Source organism: Hydra viridissima, unplaced genomic scaffold (genome assembly GCF_058129835.1).
Source record: "Hydra viridissima isolate aposymbiotic clone 2 unplaced genomic scaffold, HvirCarnegie_v1 scaffold_6, whole genome shotgun sequence".
Classification (NCBI taxonomy): domain Eukaryota; kingdom Metazoa; phylum Cnidaria; class Hydrozoa; order Anthoathecata; family Hydridae; genus Hydra; species Hydra viridissima.
Window position 1 is genome coordinate 13729598 of NW_028324305.1, and position 18968 is coordinate 13748565.

An 18968-nucleotide genomic window follows, 5' to 3' on the forward strand; every position below is an offset into this window, starting at 1 on the left:
TGCAATATTCTAAACTAATTGTTTTACCTTTCTTAATTATTTTATCTTCCTTAATTGATTTTCTTAAGATATTCAATAAACATAATTCCTTTTTTGCAGAACTACTGTTATTTTATGCAATACAGCTTTTTCATATGTAATTCATTATTTAAAAAATGACGTATTACTTTATTTAAAACCAAATACAGTGCTGTAAAATGAAAGACTTTACACAGAGTGTTTAGTTTTTATTAATTTTTATATACATTTCGTTTATATATCTGATGGTGTCAGGATTTGATTAAACATGGGGAAAATAGTATTTTTCTATCATTTTAAAGTTGTTTAAGGTCTTCTCATGGGATGGGCTTTACAAAATTGTTGCATTTTAGAAATGAATTGAGTATGAACACTTGTGAGTTTAGTAAAAAGTCAATATAAATGTAAAAAATTTATTTTTTGAGTTGTATAAATGTTTTAAGTAAAAACATATATCTTTAATTATTTGTTAAATATAAAAGCAGTAATTATAAATATTAGGATCCGTCAAAAAAAAAATGTCATAATTGAACATACCATGGTTTCTTTTATGGTGAATTTAGACGTTAGTAAAACCCCTTGAAAATTTCAGCTTCATAGGTGCACTGCTAAGCCTTGCACTTTAGGTTTGTAAGTCGCTTTTTTTTTATAAAGCAAGGTCCCATCATGATTAGGGGCCTGAAAGAAAGGTCCAAAAACTTTTGAAAAAAAACCATGGTATTTTAAACCATGTATTTAGGTATTAGTATAACCCATGAAAAATTTCAGACTCATAGGTACACTGCTAAGCCCTCCACTTTGGACTTAAAGAAACCCCATATATTAAAAACTAATTTCCCTCAAAACAGTTTTTTGTGTGTAACGACAACTTATGTGTGCTGCTGATGACGATTGTGATTAGTATGCTTATCATTTTTTAGAATTTCTTATTTTTAGCTTGAATTTTTAAAAAAAATGTCGAGGTGTTTGCTAATACTAAACCTCTAACTAAAAGAAGTGTTTTAAAGTATTACCCAGGCTTCTCATAACGTTTTACCATTGCAGACTTCTCATATAGCATAAGCGAAATTAAAATGTCTCATCAAGTGATGTGTGAGCTTTTGTTCTCTACATGATAAATTTCAAGCAAGCTGCACAAAAAAAACTGGATCTTTAAACGAAAAGTATTTTTGTGTTCTTAACCAAGCGAAGAAAATCTGGTTGAAAGCAGGGATTTCTTTCCTCATCCAAGATCAAGCAATTAGGTACCTATTACTATTTTTGTAAATGAATTTATCAATTAAGCTGCTTATATATGGTTTAAAATACTTGTGCTGCATGAATATGTACAGAGGTTAATGGACCCATCTAGATATACAGTGTCATTTGTTTAGGACAAAAATAGTGGCTTTAGATGCTGAAAGAAAGAAGCTGCAAAAATCTAAGCATCACATTGGTGGGAAAGCAAATAAACAGAGGGAGGAGTTTACAAACAAGGTAGATTATTTGAAAAATTATTTGATATTGCTCGTAAGGATTGTGATGAGTAAGTTCTGAAAGATAGCAGCAAGGATGTAAAAGCACGACAAGAAGAGGTTTTTCTGCAAGATTAAAGAGGATCAAGAGTGCAAACAATTTCTTGCAAAGACACTAAGTTCAAAGCAAGATGTAATAGGCTTCAAAAGGGAAAAGGAATAGAAGAAGGAAAGAGAAAAAATGAGGTCAAGAAAAGAAAAGAGAATATTGGAGAAGATAAGCTGTATTAATGCTGATAACAATTTTGAACAAGTTAATCTGATTGAGGAAACAGATGAAGATTTTGTTATTTCTGGAAAAAAATATCCTAGGTTATTTTTGCTTTTTCTGCTTCTGAAAACTGCTCTGTGATATTGATGATTTCTTAATATCACAGAGCAGTTTTAAGAGGCAGAAAAAGCAAAAAGTTAACGAAAATGCTCAAAAAATCAAAATAGAGTAAAAATCTTGCAAAAAATAAATGTCTCACTCTGCATTTTCATTCAAAGATAATAAATGAAAGTAAAGGTCAAGGCAGAAAAAAAATTGAGGGAGTTGCTGTTGTCGCTACCTGTCTAGGCATTCCTGATGCTCAACTTATTTGCATTGTTCCAGTTGCCAATAGTAGAGCAAGCACACAAGCAAAAGCAATTCAAGAAATCCTTGAAGAATGGGAATTATTTGATTAGGTTGAATTTTTGTCATAAGACACTACTGCCACAAACACTAGATGGTTAAATGGTGTTTTTACACAACTAGAGAATATCAGGGGAAAAGATATGGGATGGTTAGCTTGTAGGCATCGTATTTATGAGCTTTACATCAAGGTATCAAGTATAATTTATTTTTATTGATACCTTATGCAAGAGCCAAATTAAAATAAAAAAATATTAAAATCAAGGCTTGCCAATCTTATTTTAAATTTTTTTTTCTTAGCATTTTTGCAATTTTATTACTGAAAGAACAAAAACATTAGGTCTAGCTGAGCCACAGTTTGAGAGATTGAAAAAGAGTGGGAATAAAATATTGGCAAAACTATTTATTATCTAATACTTGACCTTCTATATCCATAAATTCCAACCCTTGCACCTGATTTGGTATCTGCTATAGAGGCAGTTGTTATTAAACAAATGGGTGAGTACATTTTAGTATTCTATACAACTTGGTTTATTAAAGCCCCCTTACCCAGTACAGCTCCATCGCAGGACCTATAAGCCATTGATGGTATGATTCAGTGCATAGATAGAAACCCTAATTCTGTAAAGGCATGCTTCAATTCAATGCAGAATTATTTCTGGTATATGACCGAAAGATTGTTGTACTATGTCTCATTAATTAGAAAATAGTACAACAAATCTTTAGTTACCGGAAAATCGTCGACAAGTTGTTGCTCTTCAGCTCTACAAAACTCCCTGGCCAAGGATCCCATATTCATGCAAACTAAGTAAAGCAATGCCACAGATTTTGGTAAATGGTCATGTCAAAATTATTTCTGAACTTGTTGGACTAGAGAGTTGGTTTTTATTTGATAAACTTAAACTCACCATGCTGGAAATGGAATGGATTAAGGTTAGAGGAGAGGGGGGAGCATTGTTACGTTTCGACAAGAAATTAAAAAACAAAAAGAATTTCAGAAAAACTCGGAAGTAAATAATTTTCACTATCTTTTAAATGTATAAGCAACATTTTAATATAATTTATGTTTGGAAATATGACTGGTTAAATATAACACTTTTAAATTTTCAAAGCTTAGTTTTTTGAACCAATGCTCCCTTACATGGGGAGCATTGGTACACAACGTGTTTACATTATTAAATAAGAAATGTCATCAAAAAAAAGTGCAATTTGAATGAAAAATAAAACAGAAATTAAAACAAACAAAATTTTTTATAACATATCATACATATAGATAGTTTGCTTAAATAACTAGTATTTAAACAATTATATTCAAATTCCATCGATGCATAGTGCATAATATATGAAAGCATTAGCAAATCATTTGAGAATAAGAACCACATTGTAAAAAATATATTTTACCACACTATACCAATATTTTTATGAAATCTACAGATATTAAAAATTTTGTACCAATGCTTCCTTATTTCAATGTACCAATCCTTACCCTTTACGAGTGAGTGCTTCAAAGTGAACTATTTTTATTATGTACTAAAAGGTTTGAATAAATTAAAACATTAAAAAAAACTCTCTAAAAAGTTAATGCAAAATAAATAAAATCTAAATAAACAGGTAACAAATGCTTAAAACCTAACAATATTTTCTGTGGAGGAAGTGATTATAAATAACATTTTGTATCTGCATTCAAAAGTTAAAATTGATTTAAAGCGGCTGAATATTTGCCAGTGTACCAATACTCACCCTGTACCAATTCTACTCCTCTCCCTTAAGCAATTTGTACTCGTGTGATTTAAAGCATGTCTGGCTCTAATCAGTGTTCGGTTGCACCGTTAAACATTTTTTTAGAGCATAACATTTTTTTTGGCAAATAATTCACTAAAATGAACCCTATCAGGCAAAAGTTGTTAAAAATTAAAACATTAATTTTTTACGACATTATGGGTTACGACGGATTTCGTTTTTTCTGAAAAAGGAGAATATCTTTAAAAATAAACAAAAAGATCTCTAAGCATAACTTTTTTACTTGACAACATTAGGTTGTAATCAAATAACAAATGTTGAAATCTAGTAGAGGTAATAACTATGGGAAATGAGTTTCTTCTGCCGTTGGTAAAAAAAAATTATATAATGATCAGTAAATAAAAATATCAGTAACGAGAAAACAACCATACATACAACCATACATGCATACATACATAGATACATACATACATACATACATACATACATACATACATACATACATACATACATACATACATACATACATACATACATACATACATACATACATACATACATACATACATACATACATACATACATACATACATACATACATACATACATACATACATACATACATACATACATACATACATACATACATACATACATACATACATACATACATACATACATACATACATACATACATACATACATACATACATACATACATACATACATACATACATACATACATACATACATACATACATACATACATACATACATACATACATACATACATACATACATACATACATACATACATACATACATACATACATACATACATACATACATACATACATACAGGAAATGCTGCAAAATCTAAATGTTTTTCATCAGTTATTTGTCTTTAGTCAACCTTGAAGTTTTAATTGGTGGTGGGTCTAAATAAAACCTATGCAAATATAAGAAAGAAATTTTTAAATTTTTTCCTCAAATTTCATGATGTTTTTTTTATTCGTTTTACGATAACTACATTATATTGTGTATGAAATACAAGGTGCTGGATTTATACTGACAAACCTTGTTTCTCATAGGACAATGAAAAATAAATATCAAGCACTCTTCAAAACGTGATTTATGAGAATGAGATCATAGTATTAAGCAGATTTGTTTCATTGCAAAAGTAAGAAATGATAATATTAAATACTAATTAATCTTTTTTTCCGATAATTGATCACTTTTAATAATTGTGTTAAATCTTACAATAAGGTTTTGCTTAATTTCATTCTTTCATTCAGCTTCTCTTTTGTTAATTTTCAGAAAATACCTTGGAAAACTTTTAGAAGTTGAAAAAAGCTGGTATATGTAATGTTACGTAAAGCACATGGTGGGTCAGACAAATGACAGGGCCAGTAAACCTAATTTTTATGCAGTTTAAAAGACAATTTTTAACTGTATTTTGTTTCAGAAAGAAAATATTTTACTAACTTATGTTAATCTATAAATTTTTATTTCCTAAGCTCAAGTAAGTTATCTCCTGATTTGTTAGAGTCAATCCTCAGGATGTAACTTATGCTTGGGGTAATGAAAAATGAAAAAATAAAAGTATCAGGATAAATATTCACCAGGGTTGACCTTTAGCCTTTTTGTATTTTAGGCGAGTAACTAATGCCTCTTAATAGTCGGAAGACTTATTTAGGCTCAAATTAGGATAATCTACTACGCTTTTCCTATTTTTACCGCGCAAAGTTCGAATTTCGCAAAAAAAAAAAAAATAATAAACAATGTTGAAAAGGTTTTGAGCATTCGAACTAAAATTGAACTGACATTCAAAATTCGAACCTAAGAACTTAGCTAAACTGTATCAGTGTTTTTATATGAAAGCTGAAATCTTAGGGGGCCTAAAAGAAATCCATCATTTTCAAAAAAAGAAAAGGTATGAAGATTTTTGGAGCCAGTTTTTTCACATTCATATCAAAGAAAGATGCTTTACAGAAAATCTAGTATTTTGTCCACTTTTTTCCATAAGAAGAGTTTGGTTGGTGAAGCAATGAAGGATTTTCTGAGCAGTATTCTCAAAAAGCATGGAATATTTTAGAACCTCAAGTTCAATAAGAACATACACTTTATAATAGGTAAATATAATCATTTATATTTAGTAAAAATACAGTTCTATTTTTACATAAATGTTTATATTTGCCTGTATATTTTTATCTATTATCGGCTGTTATTTTTATCTCTATATCACCCAAGTAAGTCATAATTAAAAAACCGTTTTGAGGAAAATTAGTATTTTATATTTGGGGTTTCTATAAGTCCAAAGTGGAGGGCTTAGCAGTGTACCTATGAGTCTGAAATTTTTCATGGGTATTACTAATACCTAAATACATGGTTTAAAATACCATGGTTTTTTTTTAAAAGTTTTTGGACCTTTCTTTTAGGCCCCTGATCATGACGGGACCTTGCTTTATAAAAAAAAAGCAACTTTCAAACCTAAAGTGCAAAGCAGTGCACCTATGAAGCTGAAATTTTCAATTTTCAATTTAACAAACATGTATAACAAGTATAAATATGCAATATAATAAGTATAAATATAATGTAATTAGTAATATAATGTAATAATAATATATATTAAATTTATTAAGTATAATCAAATGAAATCAACAGCGCAAAAGCAACAGTCAGTATAACAATCTTTTTGCTCTCTACGTATAAAAAATCGAAAAGAAAGTTTTCTCTTGTTGTTCAATCTTGTAATAAACTGCAACATCAATTGAAAATCAAATGTGGTACCCGTGTTTTGTTTTGACCTTTTTTACTGCGCTGATGATGTAATTTGTTCATAAACTTAACAAAAGACGTCGTGTGAATTTTTGACATTATATTAGATAATTTGAGTCCGATATATGATTCTGAAAAAGAAGAAAACATCAATACAATTTGCGTTGAATTTGTGTGTTAAAGCTAAAACGATACACCCAAATATAAAGGTCCAAGCACATACATCGCATCTCAAGATCAAGAGGTTGTTACTCAGTTATCATAGATTTGTTTTGTTAGATCCTATATGTATATACACAATATGTATGTATATATAACATATAAATATAAATGTGTGTGTGTATATATATATATATATATATATATATATATATATATATATATATATATATATATATATATATATATATATATATATATACAACATATAAATAGTATACACTTAAATGTTTTCATTGTAAATTAGTTAATTACTTCAGCTTTTTAAGAAAAAAAGAAGCATTTTTTCAATAAATGTTATTCGACAAAAACGATAAAAAGTTTTTTTAAACAGGTGATTTAATTATTATTCCAGAGCATAGTTATCTTCCACTTCAAGAACTGCTTCTCATTTGCTTGGCAGACGGTTGTTCCCATGGGTAAAGAAGTCACGGTTCTTGGATGCAATCCACACTTTGATTAATAAGTCATCCAAACTGTCGTAAACTTTCTTCGTTTGCCGGTTTTTCAAAGAGCGAGCGACGTGATAGTCTGTGGGAAAATCGGACGGTTATTATGGTGAATGCGCGAGCAGCTCTCAGCCCATTTCGGCGATCGATTTGACGACACGATGCTCAATATGAGGATGAGCATTAAAATGGTGGAAGACAATATACAGTAGTGATCTTAAAAATAGCACGTCCCATAGTATATACTTTTAATTATATTTCCTAGCGTGTTTCTACGTATTTGTTTAAATTTCTTATGAAAATTTACAAGTTGGAACTTGCATTATTGTGTGGGCCTAAATACGACAATAAAAACTTTTAATGTCAAGTTTTGTTGTGTTTGCTCAATCAAATAGCACGTGCTAGTGAAGAATCCCATATATTATCAAAATTTTTAGTTTTTCAATAAAATTCTTAAGTGAGAACATTAATAAAGCACAGTAAATATTATTTGTAATGTACATTTAATTTTCATTTAGTAACTAAACGTTGGGCAAAGCAAACATGCTCTGTAGAAAAAAAAAAAAAAAATGTTATCGAATGAAGTTGACATCAAACACTTGATGCATTTTGCAAAGGTAAATGTTTTTTTCTTTGAGTATTTAGGAAAAGAGAAAAATTGCACAGTAAAAATTGGCGTGGGAAAAGTCTAAACTTAATTAGTCAAAAGGGACAGTTATATATATATATTGAATTTTTTTTTAAGTCCACATTTTTTTTTTTATCATCTACAATATTTGAATAATTAAAAAAAAAAAAGATTGAATTTATAACAGTTTTTATTTTGTAAAACACTGGTTTGAACTTCTCTGACCAATATGCTAAACTAAATTTTTGGAAAATCCAGGTAATTTCATAAAATTATTTTTTATAAAATGCAAAAGAACTCATAAGATTACAGGTTTTATAAGTTTTCCTGTCTGTTTTATAACTCTGTCCTATCTGTTTTCGCGAACAAATAATCCCACAGTTTGTTTTTCAAAACATATTTGATCATGACGTTATTTCAAAATTTTAAAACTCTTCCGTTGTAAAACCAAAACATTTGAACAACTTGAGCAACACCACAACTTTTACATAAGAAAATAAAAAAGACGTTTAGAATAATGCCATTTTTGATCTAAAAAGACGTCATCGTTTGACCCTTTCAACCTTCTAAGATTACTAAAAGGATTACCAAAATTAAAGTCTCATCTTAATATTTCTAAGTTAAGAGCAAGCGTGAAACTCTAACTAGCTAACTCTAAATAGCTCTCTCATGAACAAGTAATATATAATTTGTGTTAACTAAAATAGTAAAACGAATTACTTTAGTTAATTGTTCGAACTATATAAATGTGGCGTCTGTATTGGGTAGTGTTTCTCGTCGAAGTCGCATCTTCAATTCATTCCAAATCTGTTATCGTTTTTAAAACAATAGTCTTCTGACGATATCATAAGAGTAAAGTGACGTAGTGATGTTTATTTGCATAAGCGATTAAAACTCTCTGTTTATAAACCACGTTTAAACGACGGGTAAATGCAATAAGGTAAGATTGTAACACCACGCCAACAGTAAAAGAAAAGAGAATTCGAAAGTTAAAAAAAGTATGTTGCTAAATATTCTTTTATTTTTATTATGTAAAAGTTAAGCAAACTTTTCAGTTTATTTTTTTGTTTTCCCTTTTTTTATATTTGCAATTTTAGCGTATTAAAATTCATTTTTAAGTGTAATGATATCTTTATATAAGTTCGTACTTTATTACGTAATGAGATGATGAGCTTTACGTAGCTAAATATGTAATGTCCGATGACGTTTTTCGCCCCGTGAGACGTAAACCGTAAAAATTTGGAGTTTGCAAAAAATGGGTTTTTTTTGGCTTAAAGCTTTTAATTTTGCTATTTATTATACAAGTTTTGAATGAAAATAAGTTATAGACCAATGTAGGTTTATGATATCCCTAGCGTCTTCTTCTCCTATTTTCTCTTCTCTACCGAAAAAAGAAACGAAAATTATACTCAATAATTATACCCTTTAAGATTCTCTTTTTCAAATTTAAGCACTCAATTTTTGACATGATTTATACGGAATGGCGCAGTAAAAAATACAAAAATTTGAGAAATGCAAATAACGTTTCAAAACAAATTTTTCAACGGCGTATAATTACATTTTCAAATGTTAGCTTTGTTTTTTTGTATATTCTATTTTTATAGTTTTTTTTTTTTAATGATCATGAAATTGCTCAAACCATTTTGTTACTTTACTGTTCGTATATTTTTTATATTAATTTTGCTTATGTTATTTGGCTTTTTTTTTTCTTCATTTTTTCACCTGGATTCACAATATTTTGTCATGTCGTGAAAAGAAATCAACTCGGCTGAACAGAAAAGCACATTCTGTATTGTGATACTAAACGTACGTTTCTGGTCAACCGAGTTGTTTTGTACTACACGATTTGTTTTAATCACAGAAGAAATAATTCATAAACTTGTAAATTTTAATCAGCATTTTTGTCGGCGTTTAAGAAAAACTTCTGTTTATCTAAAATGAATATGCTAAGATTTTTATTTTGATAATAAGATTTTTACAATCATGAGCAAAAGTATTCATTTTAGAACAGGAAAAAACACTTCTAATATTTCAGAAGAATTTAATTACAAAATAAATCAAAAAAGTACAGTCGTTCAAACTTTTGTAACATTAAATCTAAGATTTTTTTGGCCATGTTAAATTGTCACAGTTAAATGATAAATATGTCGCGAAATCAGACGAAACTTCAATCAGCGGTATTTTGACTTAAACAATTAGAAATGAAAAAATAAATAAAATCCGAGAAAGTTTTTTTACGATATTTTATTTATTTATTTTTTCATTTCTAATTGCGGTCTCACAAAAATATAAAACTTATATACGTTATAATAAAGTTACATTTTCGGCGCTATTTTATCCCACGGATGGGAGCAACGGTATGTAATGGAACAAAAGTAGGAATATCGTGGCAACGTTGCTGTTGAGGTTTTATTTAAATATTTTCATAACATCTTTTATTTTAGGCAATACCGTAGATTCCCCTAATTCCGAACAGTCCCTAATTCCGAACAGCTTTAGTTCACTTATTGTTACATCTTTTTTTTGGGGGGGATTTTTAAAAGGAAAACTGATTAATAAATTGGAAGACTAGGTTGATGAGAATATGAAAAAATATTTTCAAAATATTTATTGATACCATAAAAAATTTAAATTGCAAGCAAAACACTTTTTAACACCCTGAAAAACCAACAATATAAAACGACTTATAAAAAAAAGACAATTCTAATTGCGTACTGTTCGATATAGAATTTATTTATAAATAATCACTAATTATTTATCTGAAAAAAAAAAGTCAAAATTTAGCAATATTTCGTAAGATATCTTAAAAACAGTACTTTTCTGCATTTTTAAAAACGTTTCCCAAATTCCAAACAGATTTTGGAATGCACTTTTTTTTGCAAAAGTTTGCGTTTTTACGCGCTAGTAATTAACCACAATATTTAACAATAGTATTTTAACGACACTAACTTAAACTTATTAGAAATTCAATAAACGCTTTTAACCTTTTTATTGAATTTCTAAAAGTCTTGTTTGTTCACGTTTGTTAATAAAAAAAGCTTCCTATTTGATTAATGGGGAAGCATTCGCTAAAGGCTGCAACCAACCTGATACTAATAACTGAGATTCTCTTTTGGTTAGCTGACAGAAACAGGCAGTGACTGTGAAGATTTTTTTTTAACTGATTACAAAAAAATAATCAGGATCTAATAAATAGATAATGCACATTCTGCACCAACACAATGTTATACCCTTACATTAAAATAAAAGTAACTTTAAATTTTAAAAATCTTTTTACCTAACTCTAAGCTAGAGGTCTACTCTAGTATAAATTATTTACTTTTTTAAATTGAATGCCATTTTTTTGGATTTGATATGTACGATCGGAATTAGGAACACGTGTTCCTAATTCCGAACGAAAACTTTACTTTTTAAATTTAAAAATTAACAATATTTTTATAATAAATATTCTTGTTGCTTAATATAGTTCGATTCAGTTTAGGTTCCAGTTTATTTATTTAAAAAAATTTAATATGAAATTCAAAAAGCAAGCGGAGTTATTCAACTTTAAGTACGATTTAGTTCGGAATTAGAGAAATCTACGGTATAAGATGTTATGAAAATATTTACTATAGGAAGATTTTTATCGGAGATAAATTCATTTTTTAGAAATTTTACTTGGTTCTTCGAATATAAAATCTATACAAAATTGCCAAAGTAATTAGTGAATTTTAGATAAATTGCGTGACATTAAATTATATTTCAATATAAACATTTTAATTATATCTTTAAATTTAAATTTAATAGCTCATCATTTGTAAAGGATAAAAAACATTTAAAGTAAGTTTGTTGTAATTTCATATTTTAATCATAAAGAAAACCGTGAAAGACTGTGAAAAACTTTTCATAATTTTAGAGAACATAATTCTAACGTTGCAATACGTCATTTTTTTCAAATCGACGGCTCGGAGCACAGATATTGTCTCTACATTTTTTGTCAAGAATGAGTTGAAAACTGGAATGTATTTTTTAAAAAAACCTATATCTTTTAAACTCATTAGTGCATTTTTTTTTTTATACAAGAAAATGTAACTTTTCAAAGTTAAAATATTCTCATACACAGTCTCATCAATTTTACAAATTATGTTGATAAATGTGCTCCAAGTCATCGAAATTATAGTAATTTCACCGTATTTTAACGAGCCTTGGCTCGCTGTTTTTCTGAGCTCTTTATTCTATGAATCCAAAAGTATCTCCATTTTTAAATAAAATTTTTTATCTTTAGTTTATGATGTCACCAAGCATTTACGCCTCATTTATTTGCATGATCTACGTACACGCAACGATGGGTAAGGTTAATTTAAGAACCGCTTAAAGGTTGTAAACGTGGAGCAAATGTGGAATTGTTTAGGAAAAAGTTATTACTAAATAATTTAAAAAAAAGAAAAAATTGTCAATAAGTTTTTTGCCAGAAAAAATATTTTTCTAGGTGCTTTCCATTGCAAAAATAAACAAACTAAAAGTCTATTTGGAAATTAAGTCAACAACTTTAAATCTTGAGTATAATTATTTCATGGGCACATCAGTTTTGTTAATCTTAATCAAGTTGCCTTGAGCCTCAGCGACTTCACAAGTTATCTTTTTGGTAGTATAAGCTATACAAGCTAAGAAAACACTGATATTTTTTTACTTGTCATAAGAATGCTTATTTTTAAGTGAATCCCTGAGGCTCAAGGCAACTTGATTAAGGTTAACGAATTCGGTGCTTGAAAAAACATTTTATCTTCATTATCTCAATCGTTTTATAACTAAATTTTTTGGCTGCTTTTTCAAGCAACAAATTTAAAATGAACGCCTAATGTTTGATACGTTCAAAAATCTTGTATTTGCTCCATGTATGCGGCCTTATCAAAAAGACGGAGATTTTCAAAAACAAACCAAAGTGTTTTTTCTTTAGGAGCTAACATTGATCGTCTGAAAACATACGGCTATAATTGTTACTACAAAACTCAAGATGAAGAAATTCCCGTTGAATGTGATCCTGGTCAGGCGTGTTTCGCCATCATTTCACTACAACATAAAAATTCAAGTTGGGAAATTAATGAGAATTCTTTAGGATGTTGGGACAAGCAGCCGTATTGCACTAAGGACATGTGCTCAGTTGATTTGCCGAACTTTGTATGGGTAGAGCACAACTTTCCACGATTCTGTTGTTGTACGGGAGACCTTTGCAACAGAAAAATTAAGTTAACGTGAAACTTAAGTTCAATAAAGGAAATTATCACTCCTAGAAACTAAAAGTTAAACTGCCTGTCCCCTATAAATATTATAAATAATCAAAAAGAGGGTTTGAGTTGAGCGACAAGACAATGGCATTTAACGATGAGTTATTGGTCATAGAGTATATGCTTCATTCTTGTATTAATATTTTCATGCGTTTTTTTATATCGATAATAAAATATTTTAGCATCGAAATTTAATTTTAAATTGAAAGCCTCAAGGACAGTCTTCTTTGAACTTCACTCACACCTCAAAACACGAAGAGTTTGAGTAAACAAAAAACACATGTATTTCATGATTATTAAATCAAGTTAAAGTATTTTAACTGTTATAAACACAGAACAAGCTAAGTATGAATGACGCAGATTATCATAAGAAAAAAAAAACTCTCAAAAAACTTTTTTTTTTACAACAACCAACATCATCGAGGTGTACTTTTTCCAAAACCTTAAACAAAGCAGAAACGGTGAGACAATATGAGCTGGCTTATCACCCCTTCAAAGAGGCATATAATATTGCTATGATGTTGTAGTATGTCTCCAAAACAAGCCGAATTATACTTTTCACTTTTATTTACGCACTTCTAGACCACATACAAAACACAGAACGCCCAAAAAAAAACTTCCTAAAACTTTTAGCACACCTTTTTTCAAATAATATCAGTAGAAATATCTGATGCCAAAACTGCATTAAAAAAAACACATCTGAAATCGTTTATTTTTTGATATGAGCGTGCTTTTCCAATTCGGCCCTAAAAAATCATAGATATACATGAAAAAAACTATATCTAAAATAAATTTTTAAAATAAAATTTAAAAACTTTGAGACTCATTATTATTGAATAAACTCTGGTATGATTTAAAAATAGTTATCAAACCGTATCTCTTCCTAATCCTAAAAAAATCTCTGAACTTTTGAGAAAAACTCTTCAGAGAATTTTTTTCTCAAAATATTTTTCTTTTTGATAAAACTATAATGATTTCAATTTTCAACTGATAGATAAATGCAATCAGAACTATTTAAGACAACTAATAGGACTTCCAATTTTCATTTCACTGACCTTATTCAGCAAAGCAAATCTACATAATGCTTTTACATTATCATAGGATTTTCATTTAACTGACCATACCTCAGTCAGCAAAACATTCTCACATAATGCTTTTACATTATTATAGGATTTACAAATTTATTTGAATTGTAAACTTAGTACGAATAATAAATTTTTAAAATTAAGAAAATTTAAAGTAAAAGTCGAAACCTTAGCTGTTGAGAAAAATCGTCTTCAATATTATCATCATCCCAATCATCTTCCCAGACATGAAGATCTTCTGCATTTTCACTTTTTTCTGTCCAATCTGACAATAAAACAAACTGAACTTATAAAAAAAAAATACTACTTAACTTCCTGGGATGGAAAAAAATCAAAGAATTTTATGATGTGGATAAATAAAAGGTAAAATAGTGTTTTAGTGATTGTACAAAAAGACAACAGTGAAAAAATACTAAATGAAGAAAGAGGCTCTTTTTAGGAGAAAGAGTTTGAAGTATCTAAAAGTTTATTTTTAACTGGTTAAAAGCAAGAAATCTAAAACTGAAAAATATAGTACACCAATTAACATTAATGAGATAGATTGCATGCTGTTACATCACTTTACTTTTATACCATCATTTTTGTCAAATAATCATAGATTCATTCAAACAAATAGTCCACAACATCTGGAAATTAAAACAAGATAAAACTAGATTTAATTATACTTTTTAGACAGTAATTACTAATGATAGAAACATCATTCTAACTGATGAGAGGTTCCCCTCTACTGCCTTTTAATGGTTCTAATAGTTCAACAATGCTGCAGAATGTAAAATGCAGCCTTGTGTTAAGCTAGAGATGCAATATTTCCTAGCATAAGGCAGCATTCTTACTGAATTATATTTTAAAGTAAGCCTATTGATTCTAATTTAAAAATAATGGGTGAAGTTGATGATGTTTAATATGATGTTTAATTTTTTGTCAGTACCAAAGCAAATCACCTAAAGACCCAGTTAATGAACATTACCTTAAAAATGAAGGAAGGCTACTAAAGTTCTTCCAAATAGCAGCCACTAGACAGGGTCATGGTTGCTTAAATTAAAACTAACGCATGCAGCTCTTTTTAATTCCAGTAAGTTAAATGTTTCTAAAGTAACTGATGTGACCAATGATGCCTTGAAAGTTTTCTTACAGGCATAAATAATAATTTTATCAGCCATGCACAATGTTTTTTCGGACAAATGTCAAAAGCCAGATTTTAGGTTTTTTGCTCATCTGAAAATATCCACAAAGAACTTACTAACTTGGAAAAATTGAGGTATGTAAAAAATTTATTTACCCCTAAAAATGATGAAAAAACTGTTTTTGCTTGAGTAGATTTCATGGTGAAATGGTTCTTTTTTTAACTAAACTATTCTCAAAAACCAAATAAGATATTGAGTTGAAATTATCAGGATTTGGTTATCTCAATAATATACACCACCCCAACAAGTTTTCTCAAAATCTAAGGTGGGTCAATTTGGGACAAATATTTGGTCCATTTAATATTAAATGACCCACCATAATAGAAAGAGAATAAATGTTATACATAATTTTAAAGTTTCTTTTTGTAGCTCTAGTCATCAGTATTGCCTAATAAACAAACCATTAAAAATATCAACAAAGCACTTTCAGTAACTATTTGGCTAATATGCTGTCTAAAATAGTGAGATAGTGACAGCTTTGTGTAAAACATTTACATAAATGTCTCTGATATCATTACTTTAAGAACATATATTACATAGATTCAATTTTTTTAAAAACTCTAAACTAAGAGTGGAATACCTGATAATCTTTGTAAATTTGCAATAAAATATTGAAGGGTAAGTGCATTGTGAGGAAGCAATCATAGAAAGTGGTAGAAAAAAAAAAACATTATGTAGTTTCCCCTAATGTCATGGTTTTACAGTCTGTGAAAGTTGAAAATAACAATTTGGGAATGCAAATCATGTCAATTTATACATCTAGCACCTGCCATTTGGATGCATGGAAAGTTAGAAGCTCACAAAAATTGGAAGAAATTAGGAATGGATACTACTCATTTAAACTTGAAAGACTGTGGTCTTTCATGATTTGCATTATAATGTCAACTGTCACACTCACAGGGAAACACTGCGGTAATCTGACACTTGAAGTCCATTTTTGAGGAAAGGTTAAAACATTAGGATGGAAAGATTGTCAACAAAATTGCTTAGAACTTCTTGGGTTGGCAAGAATGTGTGACTGAACCCATCTGAGGCACATTGTATGATAAAATGGCATACAGGCAATATTACTCTGAATGTGTCAAGTAAGTTGTTGAAAATCTTGAAAATGTAGAGGATAGCACAGCAGCAAGTAAGGGTACAGATAACCTAGAGGCTTACTGAAGATGGAATAAGATGGAGAACCTAAGTACCCCTGCATAGAAGCAACTGAGAACAATCAATACCCCTAAAATACTATGAGCATTGTTGTTCTTTCATTCCTAAGGATTAAGAAGGAGTGTGATTGAATTATGCAGAAGTAATCATGCAAATATGAAAAGTAATACGAAAAAAATGACACAATCAGTTGTTTTTAACTATAAATTTTTCTAAAAAGATTTTGAGTGATATTTTTTATGAGGGCTTTTTCTGGATTATGAGTATGTATGTATGAAGGATGAAGTTAATGCAGAGTTGTTTTAAACTTTGAAAAAATTAGATAAAACTTAGAAACAGACTGGCTGTGGGAAAGGCATTTTATTGACAGATACATAGGAACAAATATCTAATTTTGTAGAGAAACTTTAAAAATAGTAGCTACAGTAAATATAACCATTATAAATTTACATTATAAACATACATTATAAATTTTCACATAATTTTGCAATCTTTAACCAATAAAAAACAACCCAATACCTTCTGCTGGAAATTCCTCAAAATCATCATCTTCTTCAAGTGCTCCAAGATCAAATTTCTTGTCTTTCTCTTTCAAATCCTTCTTCTGCTTTGTGTCATTACCAGATGACATAGCTATAGTTATTATAAAACCTAATCACAAATATATTCACAAAAATTAAATGACTCAGCAGCATAAAGTGAAACTAAAATTAAATTTGGTAATTTTTGCAAAACATAATACCAAAATGCAACTTAATTGCAGCATGACTCTTTCTTTTGGTAAAATTTAATTACTTCAATTAAATGCAACATAAATTTTAAGCAACCAATCATAAAAGCCTAAAGTTTACAATTTTCAAATCTTAATTTTAAATTATTTAATTCATTCTTTTTGAGAACTTAGAGTTGCACAGATGACTTAAATTTAATTTTATTTGAAAAACCTCACTTCTGTGAATGAAAAACAAAACAAAAATAAAAATTAAAAAGGCAAAGACTAAAGTTAATTATTAACAGAGTTGATATGTTCTACCATATTAGATAGATACTAAAGTAACATTCCAGTATAAATAATAACATTTTAATAAAAAGGATATTTTAAAAGGAATATTACATTTTAAAAAATAAAAATTTTTAAACTATCCATTTCATACAACGTGTGTCCTTGTGTGTTTTTAAGCAACTTACACAACAGTAACGCACACCACATGTCACACAAGAGTAGCTTGAAATAAAACCACAAACAGAACAGAAATGGCGTTCTGGAAATTTAGATTTGCGTACCACAGCATTAAAGTAATCTGGTACATTGTCTTTCCTTTCTGACTGTGCTTCTTCTATGAGAGCTGGGAAAGAACGCTTAGCTTTATGCTTAAAGATATCCCCAAGTTTAAGTTTTCGCTTTTTTTTGGTATCCATACTGTCACTAAATGATGGAAGCTTAGTTTTAGCAACATACAAGTTCATTTGTTGGTGAGGATCTTCATGGAAATTGTCATTCTCTAAAGATGCTAATTGTCTTTTCTGACGTTTAACTCGTGTTTCATGATCAATTATGCGATTTTTACTTAGATCTTTAATTCTGGATGAACCACGTTTTTCAGACATTCCTGAAACCACTTTTTTCACACTTTACTAACTTTTTAGCAGGAAACTCATATGCAGTATACTAACTAAATATTTTGAGATGTTTAAAAATATTTCAAGATTCAAAAACTATAGTTTGCATATACAGTAACAAGCAAAAATTTATAAACAGCTAAATGTTTCAAGTTTTTTCATCATAATTTTTTGTCTTTTCACTGAAAATTAATGAAAAAACAAAATTATTCTCAATTCCAAAAAATTCCACTTTTGGGCTGGCCAGATTTAAATCTAATAGAGCACCTTTGAGAACATATTGATTGTCAACTATAAGATGAAAAACCAACCAATGAAAATGATTTATTCAAGGTCCTTTTAGATTGTTTGGCAAATATCCCCATAAATGTTATCAACTTAACTGACTCTATATTTTGTTGTTGTCAAGCAGTATTAAAATCTAAAGGATATCCAACAAAATACTAATGAGCTATGATGAAAAAAAAGGAAAGGAACAAGTAGTAACATCTGTTTTTGAAGTTTTTCATTTGTTTGTAAACTTACGCACAACTATGTTTTCGGTAAAGTTTGAATTTCTTCCTTCTGTTACAAGTTTCTTTTATTTTGATTTAACTATACTGTTTAGCCATATTAGAGGAATAATTGTTAAAAATGTCATTCATTTTCAGTGAAAAAGCAAAAAGTTATGACAAAAAAATCTAAATATTTAGCTG

The 18968-nt window shown here is 28.9% G+C and overlaps 2 protein-coding genes and 1 long non-coding RNA gene across 3 annotated transcripts; 1 reads left to right on the forward strand and 2 right to left on the reverse strand.

Annotated features, from left to right (window-relative positions):
* Window positions 1-8845: 8845 nt before the first annotated feature.
* LOC145189795 (uncharacterized) lies at window positions 8846-13113 on the forward strand. The gene is made up of 3 exons (XR_016453411.1): window positions 8846-8960; window positions 12227-12290; window positions 12899-13113. It is a non-coding gene; the product is annotated as an uncharacterized LOC145189795 (long non-coding RNA).
* Window positions 13114-13492: 379 nt separating this feature from the next.
* Window positions 13493-17603, reverse strand: LOC145189794 (26S proteasome complex subunit SEM1-like). Its single transcript, XM_080066464.2, has 3 exons — window positions 17173-17603; window positions 14480-14576; window positions 13493-13972 (listed from the first exon to the last, which is right to left on the reverse strand). The coding sequence occupies exons 1-3, from the start codon at window positions 17282-17284 to the stop codon at window positions 13936-13938; spliced, it is 246 nt and encodes an 81-aa protein (XP_079922590.1). The 5' UTR covers window positions 17285-17603; the 3' UTR covers window positions 13493-13935.
* Window positions 17604-17732: 129 nt separating this feature from the next.
* LOC145190688 (zinc finger HIT domain-containing protein 1-like) lies at window positions 17733-18261 on the reverse strand. Its single transcript, XM_090090666.1, has one exon. The coding sequence runs from the start codon at window positions 18259-18261 to the stop codon at window positions 17788-17790; it is 474 nt and encodes a 157-aa protein (XP_089946792.1). The 3' UTR covers window positions 17733-17787.
* Window positions 18262-18968: the final 707 nt, after the last annotated feature.